Source organism: Dipodomys ordii, unplaced genomic scaffold (genome assembly GCF_000151885.1).
Source record: "Dipodomys ordii isolate 6190 unplaced genomic scaffold, Dord_2.0 Scaffold11, whole genome shotgun sequence".
Taxonomy (NCBI): domain Eukaryota; kingdom Metazoa; phylum Chordata; class Mammalia; order Rodentia; family Heteromyidae; genus Dipodomys; species Dipodomys ordii.
Genome location: NW_012267227.1, coordinates 4,757,889 through 4,782,089, shown reverse-complemented (window position 1 = coordinate 4,782,089; position 24,201 = coordinate 4,757,889). Strand labels below are relative to the sequence as shown.

Sequence of the window (24,201 nt, the reverse complement as noted above, 5' to 3'; positions counted from 1 at the left end):
GTATAAAAATTAATAAATTATTTAAATGTTAAAATTATTTAAAATATTAACAACCATTACTTATTAGGTAGATTTTCTAGTAAATAAAATAATTCTATTGTGAATCCTAAAGCAAACAGCCTTCAGTGTGCATTTGTGAAGCTTCAAATTTCAAAATGCTATACAAGACAGTGGTCTAGAGGAGCCTCCAAATACTGCTGCACAGGTAAAACAATCAAAGGATATGAGAAGAAATGCAAATGGTATCTCCTATCAAGTTCCAAATAAATCATTGCCCCCAGTACATGTTACTGACTTTTACAAGTTTCAATTCCATTGCTCTAGGGGAGTGTTTAGTTGCAAAACTAGTAGAGTACAAAAGGCAGTACAAATTCCGGTAGGTATAAATGTGAGCCTCACAAGGGCAGTGAACTGTATTTTCTCACAAACACCAAGAACTCAATATGGTGCTTTCACAAGAAGACACTACAATACTCACTGGATGAACAGATGGCTAGAGATGGGAGGGAAAGGGAATGATGGAAAAGGAGGAACATGAATTACATTTCCATATTTTTCCAGAATAGCACACCATCAAATGGACTCCACTAAAAGCACAAACATGGCCAAAAGCTAATTTGGAGATAGTGGAAGAGAATTAACCATGCATACCCACCAGGCTTGATGTCCTTGTAAACAAAGCTTTCCAAGCCATAGATGAGCTCCCCTGAGTGTACACCTGCATCCGCATGGCAGCAATAACCAAAATGCAAAGCATTTAAAGACTTCTTAAATTTCACATATAAAATGTGTCTGAGCTTAATCTCAAAGAATTAGAAATCATCAACTGAAATTCAATGACTCCAAAAGCCCTTTTTTCTAAGGAAATATTCATGGACATGCCATTTTCATTCTTTCAGCAGACAATTTTATGATATTAAAACAAAAATTCCTAATAATTAAAGTTGTAACCAACATTTCAAATTAAACAAGAAAGGCAAATAATGATGGTTAGTATCTCATTGAAATCTTTGACAAGTACAACAAAAATTAGACTTTTATTTTTGCCTTCCATTTTGTCATTTTCTGAAATTTTCTGTGATATATAATACTAAATATAGAGTTGGATGAAATGTTATTTTAGTGGGATCTGTTCCTTACTGTTCAAATCCTTCCTATCAATTCCTGTTAATGATGCTCAACAGCACCATCTCCAATTTCCCTCCCCAAGTCTAGTGTCACTGAGATATCACTAAAATTTTAACATCTCTAAATCAATCTCTGTATTTTTAAAGAGAGAGAGAAAAAAAGGAATATTCACTGACTACCCTACTTATTTCAGATTAAAGGTAACTACTGCATTAAGAATATAGGATCTAAAGCCAAACTAGGTTTAACTTCTTGCTTTCCCATTTTCTAGCTATGTGGCCTAGGATGAAGTCACACAGAACTAACAGCCTCTGTATTATATATAGGGTGCTAACTATTACATGAGTTGATTCAAATGAAGCATTTTGAAGAATTACTAGCAAAGGGTACATGCTAAATAAATGAGAGTTCCCATTGTCATTATGTTCATCATTGGGACACTGAAATCTCTGTAAACTGACCTAAACTTACTGCTTCCCAACCTCATGTCCAACTATACTCTATCACCTCCCAAACATCAATTGTACTTTTCCAACTTTACTGTACCCTCTACCCAGAATGACCTCTGGCTTTTCTGTCTCCTTTCCATGTCTTCACATTGTCTGCCCCCATCTTTTTGCCTGAACACAGTGAGTTCATTCTGAACCCCTGTAATATTCTACATGTACTCTTTGATAGGACTCAACACTTCCTCCCACTTACCATTATTTTCCCAATTCAAATGTAAAGCCTCTGACAGTAGGGGCCAGGGATTTTCTAATTTTTCTGTCTCTAACAATGTACAGAGCAGACTGGTATCTGACTTAAAAGCATGTAAAAGAAGCTAGATGATATTGCCTTCAAAATTCTAATTTTGAGCCTATCAGTCTATATCCAAATAACACAAACAAGTCTAAAAACACAAAGACATTCAAATGCACCTTGAAAGATTTTTCAGAATTATATTAAAAACAACTAAATATGCCTACCAAGAAAAGGAGAAAACTAGGAAAAAAGACAAAGGGTCCCAGGAACAGTGAATGAGACACTGAAGAATTATGAGTGCCAGTCTTGGGAAGATAGATGTGCAGCAAGCCAAGAAAAACCAATTCAGGGTTAGTGATACAGCGCTGAGGTAGGGCTCTTGCCTACTTTAATTTTTCATTACCACAAAAACAAAGCAAAATTTAAAAAGATTTCAGAGAAAGAAAAGGTACATGTGAGGAAATCCAGCCGGTAGGTTAAAAAGAAAACATAACAAATTTCAGATAGCATGTGAAAAATATTAGAGGTAAGTTAATTTATACAATTATGCAAAAAAGTATTCACAATTCAAGAAAAGGAAAAAATTGCATAAAAAATATAATCAGAGTACATCAAATGACCTACATAGTGAGATTTTTACAGCTAAGTAAATTCTCCAGAAATAAAATCATAAGTATATTTCAATTGTTATTCCAAGAACTAGTAGACAACACTTATTTTAACAATATGAATTAGTTTAAATCCATTTTTTAAAACAGATCAAGGATTTTATTTTCATTTTTATCATGGGCTGCTGAAGGTTGAGTTACATTCTTTTCTTACCTCTTTGACTTCTTTTCATGTTTTCAAAATCAAGAAAGGTAACAATACTAGCAACTAGTGGCAATGTGTAAAGTAGCTAAAGACATCTTCATCATTCACATTAAGGACATTCCATAAAAATGTGACTTATAGCCATAGAAACTAAAAAACTATACTTACAAGCAGTCAGGAGAATTAAATGCACTTTGAGCAGTTCCCAAACTCACCTCTTTTATACTCAGAATACATTTTTGATAAATCTAACACAGTATGCTAAAACTTAGTTACACAGTTTCACTTTGTGAATTCTAATTCCATCTAAACAAAATGCAAATTTTATCATCCCAGAAGTCACAATGTAATTATAGTATATCATATAGATCTATTTTCACAGTTAATTCTACAGCTGTTAACCCTCTATGGATACATCCAATCATCCACAATTGTCTCCACCAATCCTAGGCATTAAAAGCCCAGGAATCAAAATTTCCCAGGTACTCAATACAAAATGTAGAGCAAGTATAACTATTCAAATAAATGAAAACATGTCGTGCCTTTCTTATAGATCACTGAAAACACTTTTGAGCAATCATAAATCATTCCCACTCAAAGAAGTCAACTCTGGAATCTATTTGCCAAGAGAAAAAAATATGGATTATATGTAATATGAATTACAAATGTGAAACTATACATTATATCAACATACCTAAGTATCTGTCACTATGGCTATTGATGAATATACAAAACTACAAGTATTAAGAAAATGTATTTAACTTGAGGTTTAAAGTAATGAAATTCTAGTGCTGTCCAAAGTTTCCTCTCATATTGTTAGCACTGTTTCTATCTTCATGTACTAAACAAAACTGAATGGAAAGAAGTGCTGAACTACTATTTTTAAAAAGCTATAGTATATTTTGCATACAAAAGCAATAGAAATAACGAAAACTGTTTCCCTAAAAATATACATATTTAAGATGCAGTAGAGAGGCAAAATATTCTTAAGTGTAAAAGAGAAAAGAAAAAGGCTTTTAAAAATTTCTAACAATCATGGAAGCCTCTGTTTTATGAATAGTATTAGTAATGTTTTTAGAAGACTATTACTGCATAGGAAAAACATACATGGGACAAAAAGGATTAGAATCAGATGATAAAGGATCTTATTAGGGCTGGTTTTTCCCCCCAAGACAGAGGCTCACTTGGTTGCCTAGCTGGCTGGGCTTAAATCACTCTCCCATCTCAGCTTCCACTATACCAGAGCTAAGACTGTAACCACACTTGATAGAGCAAGCTATTTTTAAGAGAAAACTTTGAGCAGGCATAGTGACTGATGCCTGTAATCCTGGCACTCAGGAGGCTCAAGCAGGAGGATCTCAAGTTCAAGATTAGCTATGTGGCAAGTTTCAAGGCTATGTGGCAAGTTTCAAGATAATCTTCAGATACCAAAAAACAGAGAGAAAAAAAAATTGCATTGGTTTAGTTAAGCCAGCGGTCTACACATACATACAAAACATCATGTATCTAAATAAACCATTATTTCTAACTTAATATTTCCCTCATCTTTTAAGAAAAAACATCTCCCTTCACCATAGAAATATGTACATATGTCACCAAATGACAAAAAAAGAAAAGTATTAACAACTCTTGTTCTCCAGTTGGCAACTAGGATATGATTGGGAAAGTCTTTGAGTTCATCACTATAGACTACTGCTTTTTATTTCATCCTGTGCTTGCACTTAAACTATATCATCAAATTCATTTTTTGATTAAAAGTAAACATGTGTATATGTGTGTATATATATGTATGTATGTGTGTGTGTATTTTTATTTTATTTTTTATTTTGTGCCATTTCTAGGACTTGAACTCTTGCCCTGGCAGCTGTCCCTGGACCTTTCTGTGCACAAGAATAGCACTCTACCACTTGAGCCACAGCACCACTTTTGGCTTTTTTGAGTAGTTTATTGGAGATAAGAGTCTCACAGAGACTTTCTGCCAAGGCTGGCTTCAAACTATGATCCTCAGATCTCAACCTCCTGAGTAGCTGGGATTACAAATGTGAGCCACCAATGCTGGGCTCTGATATCCTTTACAATATGAAGAGAAACAGCAGGAACTAAAATGACAGCAACGTTTTTTTCTCAACATCACAATACTATTGTAACCTCATTATCCTGCAAGAACACAAGTAAAAATGCACAGAAACATGTAATAATGTTTGGCCAAAACAAAGAGGCCTGTAGAACCTACAGAATTTGAAAAGCTTCCTAAAGTAATATACTCAAAGTGACTGGTTAACCCAAAATGGGAAAAACCTAACTGCCAATGAAAACAACAATCAAAGAAAAAAAGCAATCAGTTTTAAACATGTCACTAAAAAGTTTATAATCATTATTTTGAGACAGGATTTTTAAAAAGATTCTTTCTTTGGAACTATAGTTTAAGAAGGTCTGTGAATGCATGCTCTTTAAAGTGATTAAAAGTATCTAAAATATAGGTATATCCATCTTATATAAAACATGAACTTACTGTACCTTTCTCTGCTGCTTTTTGAAGGGCTTCTTCAATTCGGGAAAGCTCTTTCTGTTTACTATCCTGCAAAGATTTTTCTTCTTTTTCAGCATCATATTTAATACCTAAACATATATATATATATATATATATGTGTAATTCACACAAAAGAAATGGAATTAGTAAAGAAACAAATGGAAAAATGTAACTTCATGATAACTGTGATGTAGCCTAAGTTAGTCTTTGTAAATCCAAGAACATTTCTATATCCTTTAGTTTTACAAAAGCTTAAAAATAAATTATCCTTGTTTATTTATAAAGCTTATATCAAAAAATGAGTAAGGAAAAGAAATTATAAGGATAAAGGGAGACAGGTAAAAAGCAGAAAGGAGACAGTGAAAGAAACAAAAGGAAGGCAAAAACATACCACTGTATTGACTGTTAATATTTCTGATAAAATTTTTACTATCAAAATGATGCTATGTCACCTACCACCAGGTATTAATATAGACCTTCAGAAAGAAATTCAGTACATATGCCAACAATCACAAAATACATATACCCTTTAGATCCAGTAATCCCATTACTGATAATATACCCTAAAGAAATCATGCAACTATATATATATACATATATATAGTATTTATAGAGCTCACTAAGTATAAAAAACAGCACACTAAAATCTGTAAAATACCACATCATCAAAACATTTTTAAAATGTATTTTATTTTTTCTCAATAGTAAATCTGCCTCAGATGTAAAATTACTCACTGACAATAAAGTTAAAAAGACTAAATATTGTTTTCAACAACAGAATTATTTCACATATAAATGTGTCAATATATTATAGTATACATATGTGAAGTGTATGCATATATTACATATAAGTAAATGATTAGTCTGACATTGTCTATCTTATTGAATACTTAAGAACACTTAAACACAGCTAAAAATTTATGATGCTACTGAGTGATTATAACTTAAAACAACATACTTGCTCCAGGGACAACAAGCAGGTATAATCCCTCTAGGGTAGCAACAACCGCTTCTCCATATAGGTTTTTCCAAGGAATCTTCAAAGTTAATTTATCTAAAGAAACATAACTTTAATCTTACTTCCTTATTTCACTTCTCAAGAAGCATTACGTTGCTCAAATTCTATTAAAACCACACACACACACACACACACACACACACACACACACACACACACACACACACAGTATGTATATCACTCCAAAAAAAATGAGGACTTTATTTTATCTTATACTTTTCACATTTTTTGATAGCTATGGTCTCATTTAAGATTCCAAAACTGTAGAATGAATGAAGTAGCCATTATTTTCAACTTTGAAGAAGGAAACTTCATCCAAAGAGGTTAAACAAAGTGCTTTAATGTCCAATGACCATCCAATTCATTAATAAGGCTGCTGGAACAAGAACTCAGTGTTTGAAAACCAAAGCTCTACAGATTAAGTATAAAATAACAACTGTGCAAGATCCCAGAAGGAAATAGCAACACAGAGAAGAGTTCCTAGTAATAACGTGGGATGGTAGGCCAAACTGGTATGAGTGCAAGCAGCAGGGCGCATTGCTTGATTTGCTATATTAACAGTACTGTGCATCATGGACCAGCCATACCGCAAATATGTATTTATAAATCATTTGGAAGTAAAACACATTTTCTCTCTTAGAAATAATGGTATTAATGTCAGGTCCTTCAAAGATGAGCCCAGAAAAACTTCATCTTGAAATATATATAGCTAGACAGGACAGAAGAGAGAAGGCAGCTCAATTTTGAAACAATGTGCCCAAGTATCTTCTCATATTTTGTTCTTTATCTTTTTTCCCAAAGCTCTACTATCCCTCTCTCCAAGGTCTCTGGGCAGCATAAGACGTAAATGATTAAAGAAATGGCCTTTAACAACTGAAAGAACAATCTGCTCCCTCACACTTTCGTTCTCTCCAATTATCCCAATTCAATATCCCTTAGCCTTAGAAAAGAAGTCCTAGAATGCAATTAGTTATTTCACTGTCTTTCATATAAATTATGAAATAATTTTTAAGTAAAAGGGGCTGGGAATGTGGCTTAGTGGTAGAGTGCTTGCCTAGCATGATGAAGCCCTGGGTTCCATTCCTCAGTACCATATAAACAGAAAAGCCAGAAGTTGTACCTGTGGCTCAGTGGTAGAATGCTTGAGCAAATCAAGCTCAGGGACAGTGTCCAGGCCCTGAATTCAAGCCCCAGGACTGGCAAAAATAAATAAATTAATTAATTAAAGCAAAAGGATAACTCAGAGAACCCACAAGTATGGCTAGCATTTGGAAAATCAGGTTATGCTTGAGCTTACTTAGCCATGCTGACTGAGGTTAAGAGTATAGTATTTTAACCCCATTATAAATTTCACTGATATAAATGTTCCATAAATCAAGAGAAGAGATAAACAAAACATGCTTTGGATCCTTATATGTAAAGGATATATTGTAATTTAATAAGCAACCCTGAAGAAGCTATTAACTCCTTTTGAGACATTAAAACAAGAAGAACAAATTTTGAGCTATCATAAAACCTCCCTCAAAATATAAGTTGACTTGCAAGAACAGAGTAAATAAGGAGGAGAAGTACGGCTTAAGAGGTACAGCATTTGTCTGATATGTATGAGGCTCTAGGTTTAATCCCTAGTACTACAGAAAAAATAAAAATACCATATATACCAAAAAACTATATACATAGTAAATAATGCAAATTTTAGTAACTCATCCAATATACTGGAACTACAAATTCAATCTCAGTCCTAATTTTAGATCTCTGTAACTTCCTTGAAGACAAAGATAGCACATATTCCCTTGCCTCTTTCACAGCTATTTTGCATAGTCTCATACATAGGATATACACATAAATAAGACTGTAATTTGTGCACTCTATGAATTTCAGTTAAAGCATGAAGAGAACACCTTATACAGCATTGCTAACATGACCACCACAGTCAGCACTATTTAACAAACAAGAAGAGAAAGGATGTGGTCTAACTGAATATTTTAACCATTCAGTAAGGATGTAGGATTGAACAAACACACAACTTTCCAGTAAAATTCATAGAAAGTGATTAGCTGGGAGAACTTTGTAGATTAAACTTCCTACCAAAACATAAAGACGTATATACTTAGTTACAAATAGTCTTATTGTAAGAATTTAGCTGCAAAAGGAGACTTTGTACTTACCAAAACATCTTCCATACCAAACTGCTGCATAATATATCAAGTAAAAATGATTGAACAAAACATGATGGAAATAAGCTCTGTTTAAAAATATTTAATAGACATAAAGAAAAAGCATACAAAACTATCACTTTTGAAAAGGAAGATCATTTTTGGCAGTGGAATCAATGCCTGAAGATTCTGAATGTGATTAAGATATGCTTCTATTTTCTAAATTTATTGTCAAAAAAGGTGTGGGTATTTCTATATAATATGTATTAATCTTAGAACTCTGAAATTAATGGAACACAAAAATCTCTCACCCTTTTGCTAAAGTGGAGAAAGATTTCTTATATTAACAAGCACAGACAAATAAGCAAACAAAAAAAAAATAAAAACTGAAAGGACTAAGAGTAAAATACTTACCAATCTGTCCAGCCTTGACTTTAAAGGGAACATTCAATTCACTCTTCAAAAGAAAGAAAACATTCAAAGGACATCTTAAATTAATAGGCACCTCAAAAACTCACTTTTGTATCATTATTTAAACGCATTTACCTCTAACAGAAAAAAAAACAAATTTTTCATATTTGAACAACTAATAAGGGATACATTTTATTCTTAAAAAGTTATTAATGAATAAAGAATTCACTAGAGAAGGAAATTATAAGCAAAAATGGAAATGAATTTGTAGAGAAAGTAATTAGATAAAATTGTTTTAATAAACCAAATCAAAAGATTATTTCATGGACTTAAGACATTTCATCTGAAATTCTAGGACAGGAAAAGGAACAGAGTCCTTTCATATAAACTAGTTGAAATAATAAATGCGCAATTCCCTGTGAAGTAAAATAATAAATAAAAAGTAGACTCCCAATGTATATACAAAATTATCATTTTCATTAGATAAGTTACAGACACATACCAAACAATAAATTTTCACTAATCCAGATTCTAAACTACTACAAATTCATGTGACTTTCTTATTCAGAGTACCAAACAGGAACTGATACCATAAAAATTACCAAACTCTATAATTATTAAAATTTAACCAGTCAGCACAGATATTCTGTGTTATTTTAAAATACATGAATATTCCGTAAAAGTGGCCAGTGAAAGACAGTACTTACAACTAACTAAAATAACCCATTTAACTGATTCATCAATCATCTGATTATTCAAGCATGCCAGGTGAACAGCAATGAAACAAAATAATAATATTTGTTGATAAAGTTTTTTTTAGACCAGAAAAAAAATATTTTGGAGGTAAGAAAATAGAGCTGCCCTCATAGAAAACAGAAAAAATAAGTCCAAAGAATTCATCTTTACAGGATACAAAACATCAATTGTATACTTTTTAAAATGTGGTCTCGTTCCTTTTTACTCTTTTGAAGTAAGTTTCACATCAAAGAAATGTAAAGAACATATCAAAGTAAAATCTTATCATCTGGTTAAATTGAGAAGAGGCTAGTTTGAGTTGATGGAGAATTACAAAATATTTTATGACATGTAACTATAACCAAACTTTAAATTAGGTCAGCACAGGGCTCAATTTCTCTTCTAATAACTGTTAGGTATATATCCTGTCTCCACAATTCCACTTCTCTTTATTTTAAATACGCAAATTGAGAACAAGCAGCTTTATGCACTCTCTAGCAATAGTATCCTAAATTTTAAGTTTGTAGATTAAAATTATTAAAGTTGAGGCAAGTCACATAAAGAAAGAAGAAAACAGTGATTCTGAATACCTACTATGTGTCAGGTTCTCTTCTCCTTGTATACAGTCCACGAAGACACAGATATGTTTTATTTTATGGTTATCTGTCCTTATAATTAAATTGTTCCTCAAGAACAGTAAAAAACTAGAAACTTCTTAATTTTCTTACTTTCGTAATATGAGAATCTAACAAACATAATCTTCAGTCACTTCATAGGCTAACTATAAACATAATGGAGGGGAAGTGAGTACTATTTTGCTTTTAGCACAACAGTAATCATTGCAAATTACTAAAGCTAGAGTAAAACCTTCTAGTCTATTTTGCAATATACTTTTCAATATGGTCATAATACTAAAAGGCTAGATATGTCAATATATTGTTTCCAAAATTTCAATTGTTCATTAAGTAAGGCTTTATAAAATTGAAAAATGTCTAAGGGAAATTCTGAAGAATAAATATTTCTGTAAGAAAAGTATATACTACAAAGTTTTACAATCAAATTAAATCATAGAAAAACATTTCATTTTCCAAAAGATACTATTTTGATCATCAGGGAAAAATTGAAATCTTTAATCTTGGGTATTTCTGTGGCAAATATTTTTTTGGGGGGGTCCAGTCGTGGGGCCTGAACTCTGGGCCTGGGTGCTGTCCCTCAGCTCTTCAGCTCAAGGCTAGCGCTCTACCACTTGAGCTGTGGCAAATATTTAAATATAGCAATCTTACTTTTAGTGACTCCATCACTTTATCTGGTACTTGGTACCAGATGCTTAGTAACCAAAGGTTTCTAAGAGTTTACCAACTCAAATGAGTTATTAGGATAGTTAAAAAAAAAAAAGAACTTACCAGAGCATTTTCTTTTATCTGTAGGTTATCTAAAGCCACATTGCCTATATAAAAAAGGAAAAATAAAATATTAATACCAACTAGTCTAATCCACCATAATGAGAATCTGCTAAACACTGAGAATACAATGCTAACAGCTAAGAACACAGGGTGAAGAAGGGACCTAAGGCGACACAGAAGGCAGCAAGAAGGCACAAATCCTCCTATCTGCACATGTGTAGAAAACACAATGGGGGCATGTTCATAGAAAATCAAAGTTTTTCTAAAGATTTAAGAATGTCCAGAAAGGTGCAATTTTAAAATTATAAATATATTTGTACAAGTTCATAGCACCAACAAAAAGCAAATGAGATACCATAATGCTCATAAAATTAGTGGTGGTATTTTTGGTTGTTGTTGTTTTGTTGGTTGTGGGGCTTGAACTCAGGACTGGGCACTGTCCCTGAGCTTTTTCTGCTCAATCACTTTGAGCCACAGCTCCACTCTTGGTTTTCTGGTGGCTAGAGCTAAGAGTCTCAGGGACTTTCCTGCCTGGACTGGCTTCGAACCCATATTCTCACATCTCAGTCTCCTGTGTAGCTAGGATTACAAACATGAGCCACCAGGGCTTCATAAAGTTTTCTACATACAAAATGTATTTTTTTTTTTTTGGTGGGTCATGGGACTTGAACTCTGGGCTTGGGTGCTGTCCCTGCGCTCTTCAGCTCAAGGAGAGCGCTCTACCACTTAAGCCACAGTGCCTCTTCCAAAACATACAAAATATATTTCTATGTTCAAAATATATTGATGCAAACTGCAATTAAAGAAGAAAAGCAATAAATATTTCTAGGTTTACTTCTATTACATGATGAACTGCACTATGTCACAATTGGGACCTCTCTTCAAGCTAAAGAAAGGATCTTCACATCCTGCCTATTTGAAACCCCTCAAACCAGTCTAGCAAGATCTAAGGTCCACATGAAAACTTTCAAACCTGATTGTGAGTTCTGACTATTCCACCCCAGGGACTCTCACCTGGTGGGTCAGATGTCACAAAGAATGCTCAAAATGAAGTTTTTATAACCAACCACCTTTGAGGAACTAACATTGAATGTATATGGTATAATATTATGAATGAACATATAAAAAGAGGGTTATTCCTACTGCAGGTGTCTTGGTTCTTAGACAAAGTAATGGGTGATGAGAAACATTGACTTAAAAAAAAAAGTTAAATCAGTATATTTAGAAAAACTAACAGGGAAATTATAAGTAGTTACCATTAATGGTGGAATTAAAGATTAATTTTCTAGTAATCATTTCAGTATTTTTATTGTAATCATCAGTTATTACTTTTTTTCTGTAGTACCAAGGATTTAACTCAGGGCCTTGTACTTGTCTGGCAAGTACTTTACCACTTGAGCCACATCTACAGCCCTTTTTCTTTACTTACTTTTCAAACAGGGTCTTGCATTTTTACTCAGGGCCCCCCTGGACCACAATGCCCTACATCTGTGTGACAGCTGGGATTATATCCTGCATAGCTAGGATTACACACATGCAGTGCCGTGCCCGGCCCAAGATATTACTTTTATATGAAATTATTATACAAATTATAACAAGTAGAAAAATTCTAAGGTCAACCTGCCTCAGTATTTAAGTCTTTCCACACCTAATATCTACTAACCTGTGGATACCTAAAAGTAACAAAGAATTATTAGCTTCAGTTACCCAGTCTTACAAATACAAACTTCTCTAAAATCTGTGAATGTGATGTAACAAACAATTAACTATAGCAATATCATACTATAATTATTTGTATTGAAGGAGGAGTCACTAGTGCTGATACAATGAGAAGGGAGGAAAGCAGTAGCTTTGAGTTAAACATTAGCCCCAGGGGATAAAAATACATTCCAGCAAAGGGTAAATGAGTGCCCCAGGCAAGTAAAGCATTGGCTACCACACACACTACTGATACAGCAGCTTTATTACATATCTCAATGTATAGCATTTGCCAATTGTTTCAGTTTGTTGTTGTTGTTTTTGGTAAAACAGAATCTCACTATATATGTAGCCTGAGTTTCAGTGTGTTCCAAGCTAGCCTCAAACTCACCAGCCTCCTGACTCGATTTCCTCTGCATCGGAACTGATTTACAGGCATATACCACACTCAGCTCAAAAATTCCATTTATAAAAATAATTGATAACACTAAGACATGTCTCCCCTAAAAATAAACAATTTTATAATTAACCAAGTCCTAACAAGCAAAGAAAGATACCATTTTCTTTCAAGGAAACATAGTAATTGCAAACACATACAAGTAATTTTAGAATTGTAGCTAGATTGTCAGGTTTAAGAACACAGAGACAAAGCCGGGTACTAGTGGCTCACTCCTGTAATCCTAGCTAATCATGATGCTGAGATCTAAGGATCACATTCAGCCAGCCCAGGCACTAAATAAAGTCCATGAGACTCTTATCTCCAATAAATCGGTCAGAAAACCAGAAATGGCACTGAGGCTCAAGTGGTACAGCACTAGCCTTGAGCTGAAGAGCTAAGGGACAGCACCCAGGCCCTGAGTTCATGCCCACCACAGAAAAAGAAGGAGGAGGAGGAGGAGAAAACATGGGGGGGATGGGGAGGATGGGGGAAGGAGGATGGGAAGGGGAAACAAAGGAGGAGGCTACAATGCTTGATAAGGATGGGAAGGGGAAACAAAGGAGGAGGCTACAATGCTTGATAAGAAATGTACTCATTATCTTGCCCCTGAAATTGTAACCCCTCTGTACAGTATTTTCACAACAAGAAAGAAAGAAAGACAACACAACACAGAGGCCACAGAACAATTGTGAAAAAAAATAAAAGGTAAATATTTGTGTCTAATCTTAAATTTAAAAACAAACTAGGACAGAATGACTCATGATGGATATACTTGAATGTGAACAAGCAGAACACAGCAGAGCACTGAAGCCAATCCCATCAGTGGCTCTTAATCTTATTAAGTCCAAAGACACCAAGGAGTGAGACAGTAAAGAAAGCTCAGTGGTTTTCTCCATGAACTGACAGCCAGAAACAGGCAACAGGTAGGTACAGCCCTACTTCACTGATGTCCCCACACAAACATTCTAGATGAATACCACTGCTGGAAAAGTTACACATAAGTGTCAAAGCCCACTTTGAAGGTTATTTTAAGAATTATCTTCTAAATGGGTAAACCTAAATCAAAATCTACTAATCTGTGTTCATGGGCCACCAGGCAGAAATCAATGTAAATCCTTTAAATATGTCAAATTCTCTTTAAAAGAGAAAAAAATGAGTCTGGCACTGGTGGTTCATGCCTGTATTTCTAGTTACTTAGGAATCTGAAATTCAAGGATCACGGTTCAAAGCCAGCCTGGGCAGGAAAGTCTGTAAGACTTATCTCCACTTAACCACCAAAAAGCCAGAAGTAGAGCTGTGGCTCCAGTGGTAGAACACTATCTTGAGTGAAAAAGCTAAGGGACAGTGCCAGGCCAACTTCAAGCCACAGGAGCACCAAAAAGTAAAATAAAATAAATAAGAGCTGAATCTGAGATTTGAGGATCATGGTTCAAAGCCAGCCCTGGCAGTAAAGTCCCTGAGACTCTACTTCCATAAACCACTCAGATAAGGACAGAAGTGACCCTGTGGCTCAAGTGGTATACAGCACTAGCCTTGAGCAAAAGAAACTCCAGGACAGTGCCCAGGTCCTGGGTTCAAGGCCTGGGACTGGCAATAAACAAAATAAGCAAACTTTTAAAAGAAAAAAAAATGAGAATAGTTGCTAAGTTACAGAAAACAACCAACTTTCAGTGTATTTATACATAAAAAAATAACTGGGACTAATATATTACAGGACAAACCTACCAATATCTAAGAATGGTTTTTAAAAACACAATGGTCACAAAATGAGCATAAGAAATACAGTGCTGCACGAAAATATCTCCAGTCAGCATAACCTCCCCAAACTCCCACAAGCTTAGACTATACCTTTCTTACCTGTAGCTAATATTTAACTTTACATAAATCCCTAACTCCTTACCTATTTTCCACACAGTGTATAATCAGTAAATATTGACTTAATTGATTTAGAATGCATAAAGCGTAGGTGGGAGGTTAGAAACAAGTAAAATAAAGACATACACTTAAGCTTGGAATTGTGTGCATGCCTGTAATCACCAGCTACTCTGGAGGTAGAGGCAAGAAAATAATGTTAGAGGCAAAGTTAGGGAACCCTATCTCCAAAACAAATGATTGAGGTGTGGCTTAAGTGGTAGAACACCTGGCTGGCATGTATGAGACACTAGACCAATCCCTAGCACTTTAACCAAAAAATGGGAGAGGGAAAACATAACTTGTATTTTATTATTTTGAAAACATTTTCAGATCTATTACAAGACCTTCAAAGACGCTTGGACAAAAGGAAGGAAGCATATACTAAGAAAAAGAAAGTGAGACTTCCTGAGGCTAAATGACTAGTGTGAGAGTACTATAGTAACCTAGCAAAATGTAGAGCCAACACTCAAATATTCTGATGCTCAATTCTGTGTTCAGAACACCAAACAGCAGAGCAGAAAGGGTACAAGATTTAATTCAGGTTATAAATCTAATTGATCTGGGGAAAGTATAAACTCTGAGAGGCCTGTGTACTGCAGGTATTTTTTATCTGATCTCTGCATTTTAAAAGATGTGAAAATGAAAAAGGTAAGTAAAATACATACAAGGGCATAAGCAAATAGAGGGGCTATGTTAGGAAAACATCAGGAAGAGTCAAGGGGTTATATTAGGAGCACTAACTAGCTGAAGAAAGGACAGTGACACAGGGGAAAGAAAGAACACATACACAGGAGATGACACTGCAAATTGGCCATTTTAGGACTTTCTTTAGTTCGTCCTTTTCAGAACAGAAAAGCAATTCACAAATTATGTTTTAGCACCATTCTGGAACACTACAGACCTTCAAATGCAATCCTTCTACACTTTCTACATGACGAAATTAAGTCTAAGAGATGAGATAGTTTATCCAAGGTTATACAAGTACTTTGCAACAGTACTAAGAATAGAACCCATGTTTCCTGACTGCCTGGTCAATGTTCTTAATATAAAACATAAAGGTTAATCCAAAGCTGTGATTAAAAACAAAAAGCAACAACAAACAAAAATGTCGTGCCATAATCCATCAGCATAATGTAAAACAGCGAAAAATGAATATATATCGCTATGCACTTATTTTTTTTATGTGTTTACTACATAAACTTCCATCATTTACTTGAAAAGTATTATCACAAAGTTCTGGCACATGCATCTTTGACTGAAATGAGCTCAAGTAAATTATTAAACAGTTATTTATTTCAGTTATTTATTTTGTATCACTGGAGTTAACACGCAGGGCATTGCCCTTGCTAGGCATGTGCTCTACAACTGAGTCACTTACCCTGCCAGTCCCTTTTTTGCAAAAGGGTCTTATCTTATACTCATGCCCGTTATTTGTGCTTTCCCACACTGCTGGCGTAATGCCACCACTCACAGCCACCTGCTGGCCCCAAACTGTGTTCCTCCAATCTCTGCCTCCCAAGTAGCTAGGATTGAACAGGCTAGAGCCACCTGGCTACTAAACAGTTTTTAGACGCATGTCATTTTAATGACTCGCAGTTTAGCAAATGCTAAAGAAAATACTGTAGCAATTCGTTTCAAATGAATCTAGCGATTTGACTCAATTAACTAATCAAGATTATTTTTAAGCTGTGTTCACAGTGAATGGGAGAAAAAAGAAAAGAAAGAACGGGCTCTTCCTCTTCCCCTATTGATACAGGATGCTGCAAATTACCATAGAACTTTCCCCCCTTTGGTTCATTTTAGGGATCTGAAGCTCATGAACTTCCTACAGAAAGGTTAACAAAGTACTGATTTTTCTGTTCTATTTCTTAAAAAGGAGTGAATTGTATATTAAAAATGTTTTTTAAACATGTACAAAGCTGTTTCCAATTTTTAAGCACTGCTTTATAATCATAAATACAGTGCACTACACTCATTTTTGCTGCATGTGCTATAGGACAAGCTAATAAGAAATGTGGCCTCCACTGTACCAGGTGTTAAGTGGGAAGAAAGGACTTTAAAAAAATTCTCTGCACAAGTTTACATATGTTGAGAGAAAAAATTTTAAATTATATTAGCCTTAGATTGACAGATATGAACACATGTCCTATCAGATATGAGCAGGAAACTAGAAGTCCATTTATCTCTTCTACTTCATGACTGTAGCTCTTTTTTTTTTTTTTTGGTGGGTCATGGGGGCTGAACTCTGGGCCTGGGCATTGTCCCTCAGCTCTTCAGTTCAAGGCTAGCGCTCTACCACTTGAGCCACAGTTTCCACTTCCAGCTTATGTGGTGCTGAGGAATCGAACCCAGGGCCTCATGCATGCGAGACAAGCACTCTACCACTAAGCCAACTTTCCCAGCCCGACTGTGGCTCTTTAGTAGCCAAGACTGAGGGAAGAAGAGAAAAGAAAGCTAACACTGCATTATCTGACTACATTCCTTACTAGAGCATTGCAGGAGCTGGCAAAATCACTCATCTAATGAGGAGCTCAGCCTGACGGTTTTACTCAGATCACAGATTTTAAAGCCAGAAGAGAAGATCTGGTCCAACTCTTCAGGTAAGAGAAGAATAATACTAGTCAGTGACTTGCCAAAAACCTCCCACTGGGCAGTGTCAGGGAAAGAAGATCCAGCTTTCCTTATTCCTGGTGCTGATGCCAAACCCATTCTCCTCCCTTCCCCTGCTCTGCTCCATCAGTGTAAAATGAGCATTCCCTACTCCAAAAATCTGAAATACTCCAAAATCCAAAACCTTTTCAGTGTTGACAAAATACCACAAGTAGAAAACTCCTTACCTAACCCCACATAACACATGACAGGCAAAATGCAAGTGCATTAAAACACTGCAGAAAATGACAGTCTGTATGTAGAAGGTATATATGAAAAATTATGAAGTTTATTCCACCCCAGGAAATCTCATTAGTAGTGGATATTCCAAAATCTGAAAGAATGCAAAATCTACAACAATTCTTGTCCCAGGAATTTGGAGTAAGGGGTACTGCCCCGTAACTGGCAGGTGATGGGAAAGCATTGGGGACTGAGTGCACAGGCAGCACCTGACTCCTAATCCTGGTCACCACAGCCAAACACCACCACCACCACCACCCCTTGCACCCCTCTTATCACAGCCACTAGCTTGTTCTACTTGTCATGGAAGTGAGAAGAGTTTCCACTCCTCTGCAGCAAATCACTCCAGGATCAAATTGACAAAGAGTCTACATTGCAACAATACTTATTCAGCCAAATTGCAAAAGATCTGGCATTTCAACATGTCTTTTTGATGTTACTCTCAAAACAATTATATCCTGGACTCACTTCAGATAGCTTAAGGGTATGTGATTTATCTCCTGGTTGGTGCCAGTTTGTGGGGAACAAGAACTGAGATGAACTTTCCTGTCTGTGTGGGCAGCATATACCCACCAGGCACTTTCCTGAACCTTTGGAAGCCTCACTTACAAACTGGTAGCAGGTGGTATAAGTACTGTTAAGTATAAACTCAAATACAGATAGTGTTTTATTTTTCATGAATTTGTTTAGAAAGTATGGAATGTTTAGACATGTAATGTTAGCTCTACCCAAAATTATCACCCTATATATCCACCCCCCACCCCCACCCTCAAGTCTGAAGTTAGAAGGAACACTTAGGTAAACAGAAAGCAAAGCAGGCTGTTTCATCTACTGGGTTTACCTTCCCCATTAATAGCTATCACTAACAATTATACAGAGTTTCACACCCTTGATATCACAAACATTGCAAGTGTTAAACATCCATTTCTCAAATTAGGAAACAAAGACTAAGTTTCCTACAGCTAGCAGATAATCAGAGCCTCATTTTTCATTCAGCAACAGCAAGTTTTTAAAGATATATTTTACCTACACCACTTTTAAAAATACATAGGAAGCCAGGAGCCAGTAGCTCATACCTGTAATCCTAACTACTTAGGAGGCTGAGATCTGAGCCTCAGATCTCTGGTTCAAAGCCAGCCCGGGCAGGAAATACCGTGAGACTCTTATCTCCAATAAACCACCAGAAAACCGAAAGTGGCACTGTGGCTCAAGTGGTAGAGCACTATCCTTGATCTGATGGGCTGAGGGACAGCGCCCAGGCCCAGAGCAAGTGCCATGACTAATTAAAAAAAAAAAAAAAGGCTGAAATCTGAGGATTACAGTTCGAAGCCAGCCCAGGCAGGAAGTCTGTGAGTCTCTTATCTCCACTAAACTACCAAAAAGCCAGAAGTGGAGCAGTGGCTCAAGTGGTGGACAGCTAGCCATAAGCAAAAGCTCAGGGGCAGTGCCTAGGCCCTGAGTTCAAGCCCCAGAACCAGCCAAAAATATAACATAATATAATATATAGGAACTGAATGGTATTTAAAAATGTTCACTAAACCAGGTACTAGTGGTTCACATTTATAATCCTAGCTACTCAGGAAACTGAGATCGAGGATAACAGTTCCAGGCCAACCCAGGCAAAAAAGTCCATAAGACATTTATCTTGAGCTGTGGTACCAGCTTGAGTGAAAAAGCTAAAGGACAGTGCCTAAGCTCTAAGTTCAGGACCCCGTGCATGCACGTGCATGTGCATGCACGTGCACACACACATACATACTTGCACGTATGCATGCAGTTAAAACACACAAAATTAATAAAAATACAAAAGGAAACGGCAATTACCATTTTTTGTTGACTCCTTTTTCTTTTTGCTTCTCCAATTTAAAAAGAAATGTTCAAAGTATACCTCCTGATTCTAGACTTTCCAGTAATGTTCCCCCTTCCTTTTCACTGTACCGTTTTATTGTGTATATTGAACTATAATGTCTATATATGTATGAATACATGTACAGCACAATCTTTCCCCAATGTTTGCACAAGACCTGGAAACTATTCCCTGCAATAATTGGAGCCAAGATTATGCATCTTTACTGACATGACACATTTCAAGCCACTTCATAAAGCTTCTGTTCTCCCATTAGGAATTTCTGAAGAGTAACAGACTTCCTTTTACATCTTACTAAAATTTGTTAGCCACCATAGGTCTCCTTTAAATGGAGGAGGCAACTTCAGTTGTTCTTTAAACCAGGTTTCTCAACTTAGCATTTGAGACTAGATAATTCATCATTACCAAGGAGTGTCCCCTACCCTGAAATGTTCAGCAGTGACCCTGGGTCCCTCACCACAAGCCATCAGCACACCTCACAACCTGTGACAACCAAATATGTCTTACCCTTTGCCAAGTATCTCCTCAGAAACAAAGCCACACCTCCTGCCTTTGAAAGCCACTATCTTAGACTAGTCAAAACTCCAATTAAGAAATTTATCTCCAACAGCAGTGAGATCAGGTACATGAAATTTCTCTATGATGAATTCCTTTTCTGAACACTTGGAAATTCAGCAAGAGGAAAACTGAAAAACCAAATTCCATGAACATGTAACTCTTACTTGCTAACATGCAAAAAAAGACTATATAACATGTTCAATTTTTTGTAAAGCTTAGCAACCCTTGGATGTCATATATCAGCTACTTTATTAAACACTCCCATTTGTATACCCTAAAACTAAGACAGATTTCCTCAACAATATTTTCAAAGAACAGAAATAACTGACTCACATATGTTGTCTATTTTAAGGAGAATCAAGAGTTTTAAAGACAATATATTGAGCAATAACTGTAATAGCACATGACTTTTAGCTAATGCAGCAACCACACAAATAACATAGCCAAACTTTATAAAAGCAGACTGTGGGCTGGCAAGACTAAGAGAATACTTAATTGAATGCTCACTGAACCATTTGTCAAAGAGATGAATTTATATCCTCGGGCATGTTATATAGTTGATGTAAACTCCTGGCAGGACACTTTCTTCTAAACAGAAAACAGCACAGAGCTGAGGGTGTAGCTTGGGGTAGAGCACCACCTAACCTGTACAAGGCCCAGGGGTTTAATCTCTTGCATTACAAAAATAACAGCTAATTAATTTCATTAAAAACAGAATATGACTGGGATCTGAGGATTGCAGTATGAAGCTAGCTCAGGCAGGAACGTCTATGAAACTCTTATCTCCAATTAATCACACAAAAAAAGCTGGAATCGGTGCTGTGGCTCAAGTGGTAGAATGCTGGCGCTGAGCGAAAGGAGCTCAAGGACAGCACCCACGCCTAGATTTCAAGCCCCAGGATCGGAGAGAAAGAAAACAAAACAAACAAAAATAGAAAATGAAAGAATGGAAGTCTCCATTCCTCAATTTCACCCAAAAATTATGGGGGTAAGGAAAATTACATAAAGTTATAGCACTTTAATTTTGATGGTGAGTTCAAAATCTTCACACAGCACACTGCTACCATAAGAAACTTGACACTGCTAGGCCCTTCAGAAGGTAAAAAGGGCAAGATTTGATGGTGAAGGGACCTTATACAGTATCCATGTATCTCTTTTCATTAAAAAAAATGTCAGACACAAACATAGCACAATATTACCACTTATTAAAACCTAGGTAGCAATGACACATGACCATACTGTCAGGTCTGATTTGAACATGGGGGAATATTAAAATACTTATTTTATGTTAGGTAAACTAAGATAAAACTGTTACTGAGAGCTCTTTCAGACTTCACAACTGCTAGCTCAATGCTTTCTCAAATTTCAAATGTTTTCAAACTACAGGGAATAACTCGTATTACCAATGAGTATTCTGAAGAAAGCTTAATCTCATCAGAAAACATTAAACATTTAGTTCTTTAATGTTTCTTTTGCTCTCCTTTAGCACATTATGTTTCATGGAAGGGTAAACAAAGTATGCACTTATGGGAAAACCACAGAACACCAATCAAATGTACAGTAACCTTTAAAAAAAAATTCAAGGGCCTAGGTGTTGTCTAAGAGTTTTCTTGCTTGAGGCTAGTGCTCTACCACTTGGGCCACTGCTCCACTTCTGGCTTTTTTGGTGGTTAACTGGAAAAAAGATTCTTAGAACTTCTCATATTCAAAATCCTACGTTTTTGTTTTTGTTATTTGGGGGGGGGGGTCCTGTGGGTTGTGCCAGTCCTAGAATGTGAATTCAAAGGCTTGGGTGCTGGCCCAGAGTTTTCTTGCTTAAGGCTACTGCTCTACCACTTGAGCCACAGCTCTACTTCTGGCTTTTTAGTGGCTAATTGGAAACAAAGAATTTCAGGAGGCTGGACATGAGGCTTAGTGGCAGAGTGCTTGCCTAGCATGCATGAGCCCTGGGTTCAATTCCTCAGTACCACATAAACAGAAAAGCCAGAGGTGGCACTGTGGCTCAAGTGGTAGAGTGCTAGCCTTAAGCACAGAGAGAATCAGGGACAGAGCCCCTGAGTTCAAGCCCCAGGACTTGCCAAAAAAAACAAAAAAAACAAAAAAACTCTCAGGGACTTTCCTGCCCTGGATGGCTTGGAACTGCAATCCTCAGGGCTCAAGCCTCCTGTTAATACAGGCATGAGCCATGTGTCTGGCCCGACCTACCATGGCTAGTGGTCACCCTATCATATAATTCAGGTTTATCCTTACTGGTGGTTAAAATCAATTTCATCTATTTGAGTAGGTTTTTTTTTTAATTTCTCTCCAAAATTTCCAAATCCTCTGTAAAGTATCCCCAATATTCCCAAAGTTTAACACAGAATTTGTGCACGAAATTACATAATTAAGCTCTTTTTTTTTTCCAGTGTCGGGGATGGAACTTAGGCTAACTACTCTACCCCTGAGCTTTACATCCCCGACTTAACCAAGTTTTTGAGTTTTCTCAACAGGACAAGCATATCACTTATTATCTACTTTTATACACCTAATCTCTAGGATTAGAAAGTTGGCAGACATTCCTGAGTCATGCAACCACCGAGCAGACACCTATCAGTGAGGATGCTAATCGTGGCTTGAACATCTGTCTCTCTCACTCGCTGCGAAATAAAATCGAAAGTCACATTTTTTTTAAGGGAAGAAACCGCTTTCCCCTGGCGCAGCAGGCTAGTCTGAGCCTCTGAGGGTCACGCCTTCCTCCTTCATGCTCTTCCCCCTCCGTATTTTACAGAGAAGGAAGCTACTTTCCAGCCAGCTGGGAGCTGACTGGGGGAAAGAGGACTGAGAAACGCAATTTTCCCTTCTCCCCCCCCACGCCGCAACCCAAGTGCGCATGACCTTATGAACACCCCCCCCCAAGAGATGGCAAGGCAAAAACAAGGTCTGTGTGTGTTTTTTGTTGTTTGTTTTTAAATGCAAGGGGGCCCAAAGGACCAACCTGAGGTGGGCAACTGAGAAAGGGCCCGCAGCCCAAGGACAAGGGTAGAGCGGCCGAGCTCCCAGCTGGGCCCACCTGGGCCGGCCCAGGCCCGAGGGGGAGGGGAAGGGGGGAACCCCGCCTCCCCCGCACCGAGAGGCCCGCGAGGACCCCCTCCCCCGGCACCTGCCGCGGCGTCCCCCTTCCCCGAGGTCGGCAAGGACCGCCGCACCTGCCGCGGCGTCCCCCTCCCCGAGGCCCGCGGACGCCCGACGACCGAGGCGGGAGTCTCCGAGGATGGCCGCGTCCCACCGCCTTCCCCTCAGGCCGGCCGCGCCGCCGCGCTTACCGCCCCAGATGCCCAGCTTCAACTGGGATTTATCCAAGTTCTCCACGTAGTCCCCCAGGAAGCGGTTCAGCAGGTCAGCGACCACCGACTCCAGCACCATGATGGGAGGGGGGGGTGGGGGGGAGGGAAAGCGGCGAAGAACCCAGGCCGCGGAGAAGGAGGAGCCGGAACCACCACCGGGCGCTGCTTTGAAGGCGGCGACCCGCGCCGCGAATGACAGGCCCCTGCGGCGGCGCCACGCCCCGCCTCGTCCCGCCCCCCTCGTCGTCGTCGCGCGCGCCCGTGCGCGTACGCGGGACGCCACCAGCGCGCATGCGTGTGCGGACCCTTCTTCCTCCTCCGCCTCCCTCCGTCCCCGTGCGTCCTCCTGCGGCCGGAGGGGGAGTCGCGGGATGGACGCTGTGCGGGTCTTGGGCCACCCTACCTGAGCATCCCAGGGAAAGGAGAGAAAAGTTCAGGACACAAAGGCGTGCAGGTGACCTCCCTGACCACAGCCCCCAGGGACCCCCCCCCCTCCAATCTTGGATCCGGACCGCCCTGCCAAGCTTCCAGAAACTTCTTTCAAGCAGGCACTGGAATGACTGAAGAGCAGGACG

General features: G+C 37.6%; 1 protein-coding gene across 2 annotated transcripts in view; it reads right to left on the bottom strand.

Moving 5' to 3' along the window:
* Nucleotides 1-23,735, bottom strand: part of Vps13c (vacuolar protein sorting 13 homolog C (S. cerevisiae)) — a 147,135-nt gene extending 123,400 nt beyond the window's left edge. For both annotated transcript variants that reach the window (XM_013010094.1, XM_013010095.1), the window contains exons 1-5: nt 23,606-23,735; nt 10,939-10,982; nt 8,804-8,846; nt 6,174-6,269; nt 5,203-5,304 (exon numbers count right to left, since the gene is read on the bottom strand). In XM_013010094.1, coding sequence (XP_012865548.1) covers nt 5,203-5,304; nt 6,174-6,269; nt 8,804-8,846; nt 10,939-10,982; nt 23,606-23,705 — 385 coding nt within the window. In that variant the 5' untranslated portion in view covers nt 23,706-23,735. The remainder of the gene's footprint in view (nt 1-5,202; nt 5,305-6,173; nt 6,270-8,803; nt 8,847-10,938; nt 10,983-23,605) is intronic.
* Between the last annotated feature and the right edge of the window lie 466 nt (nt 23,736-24,201).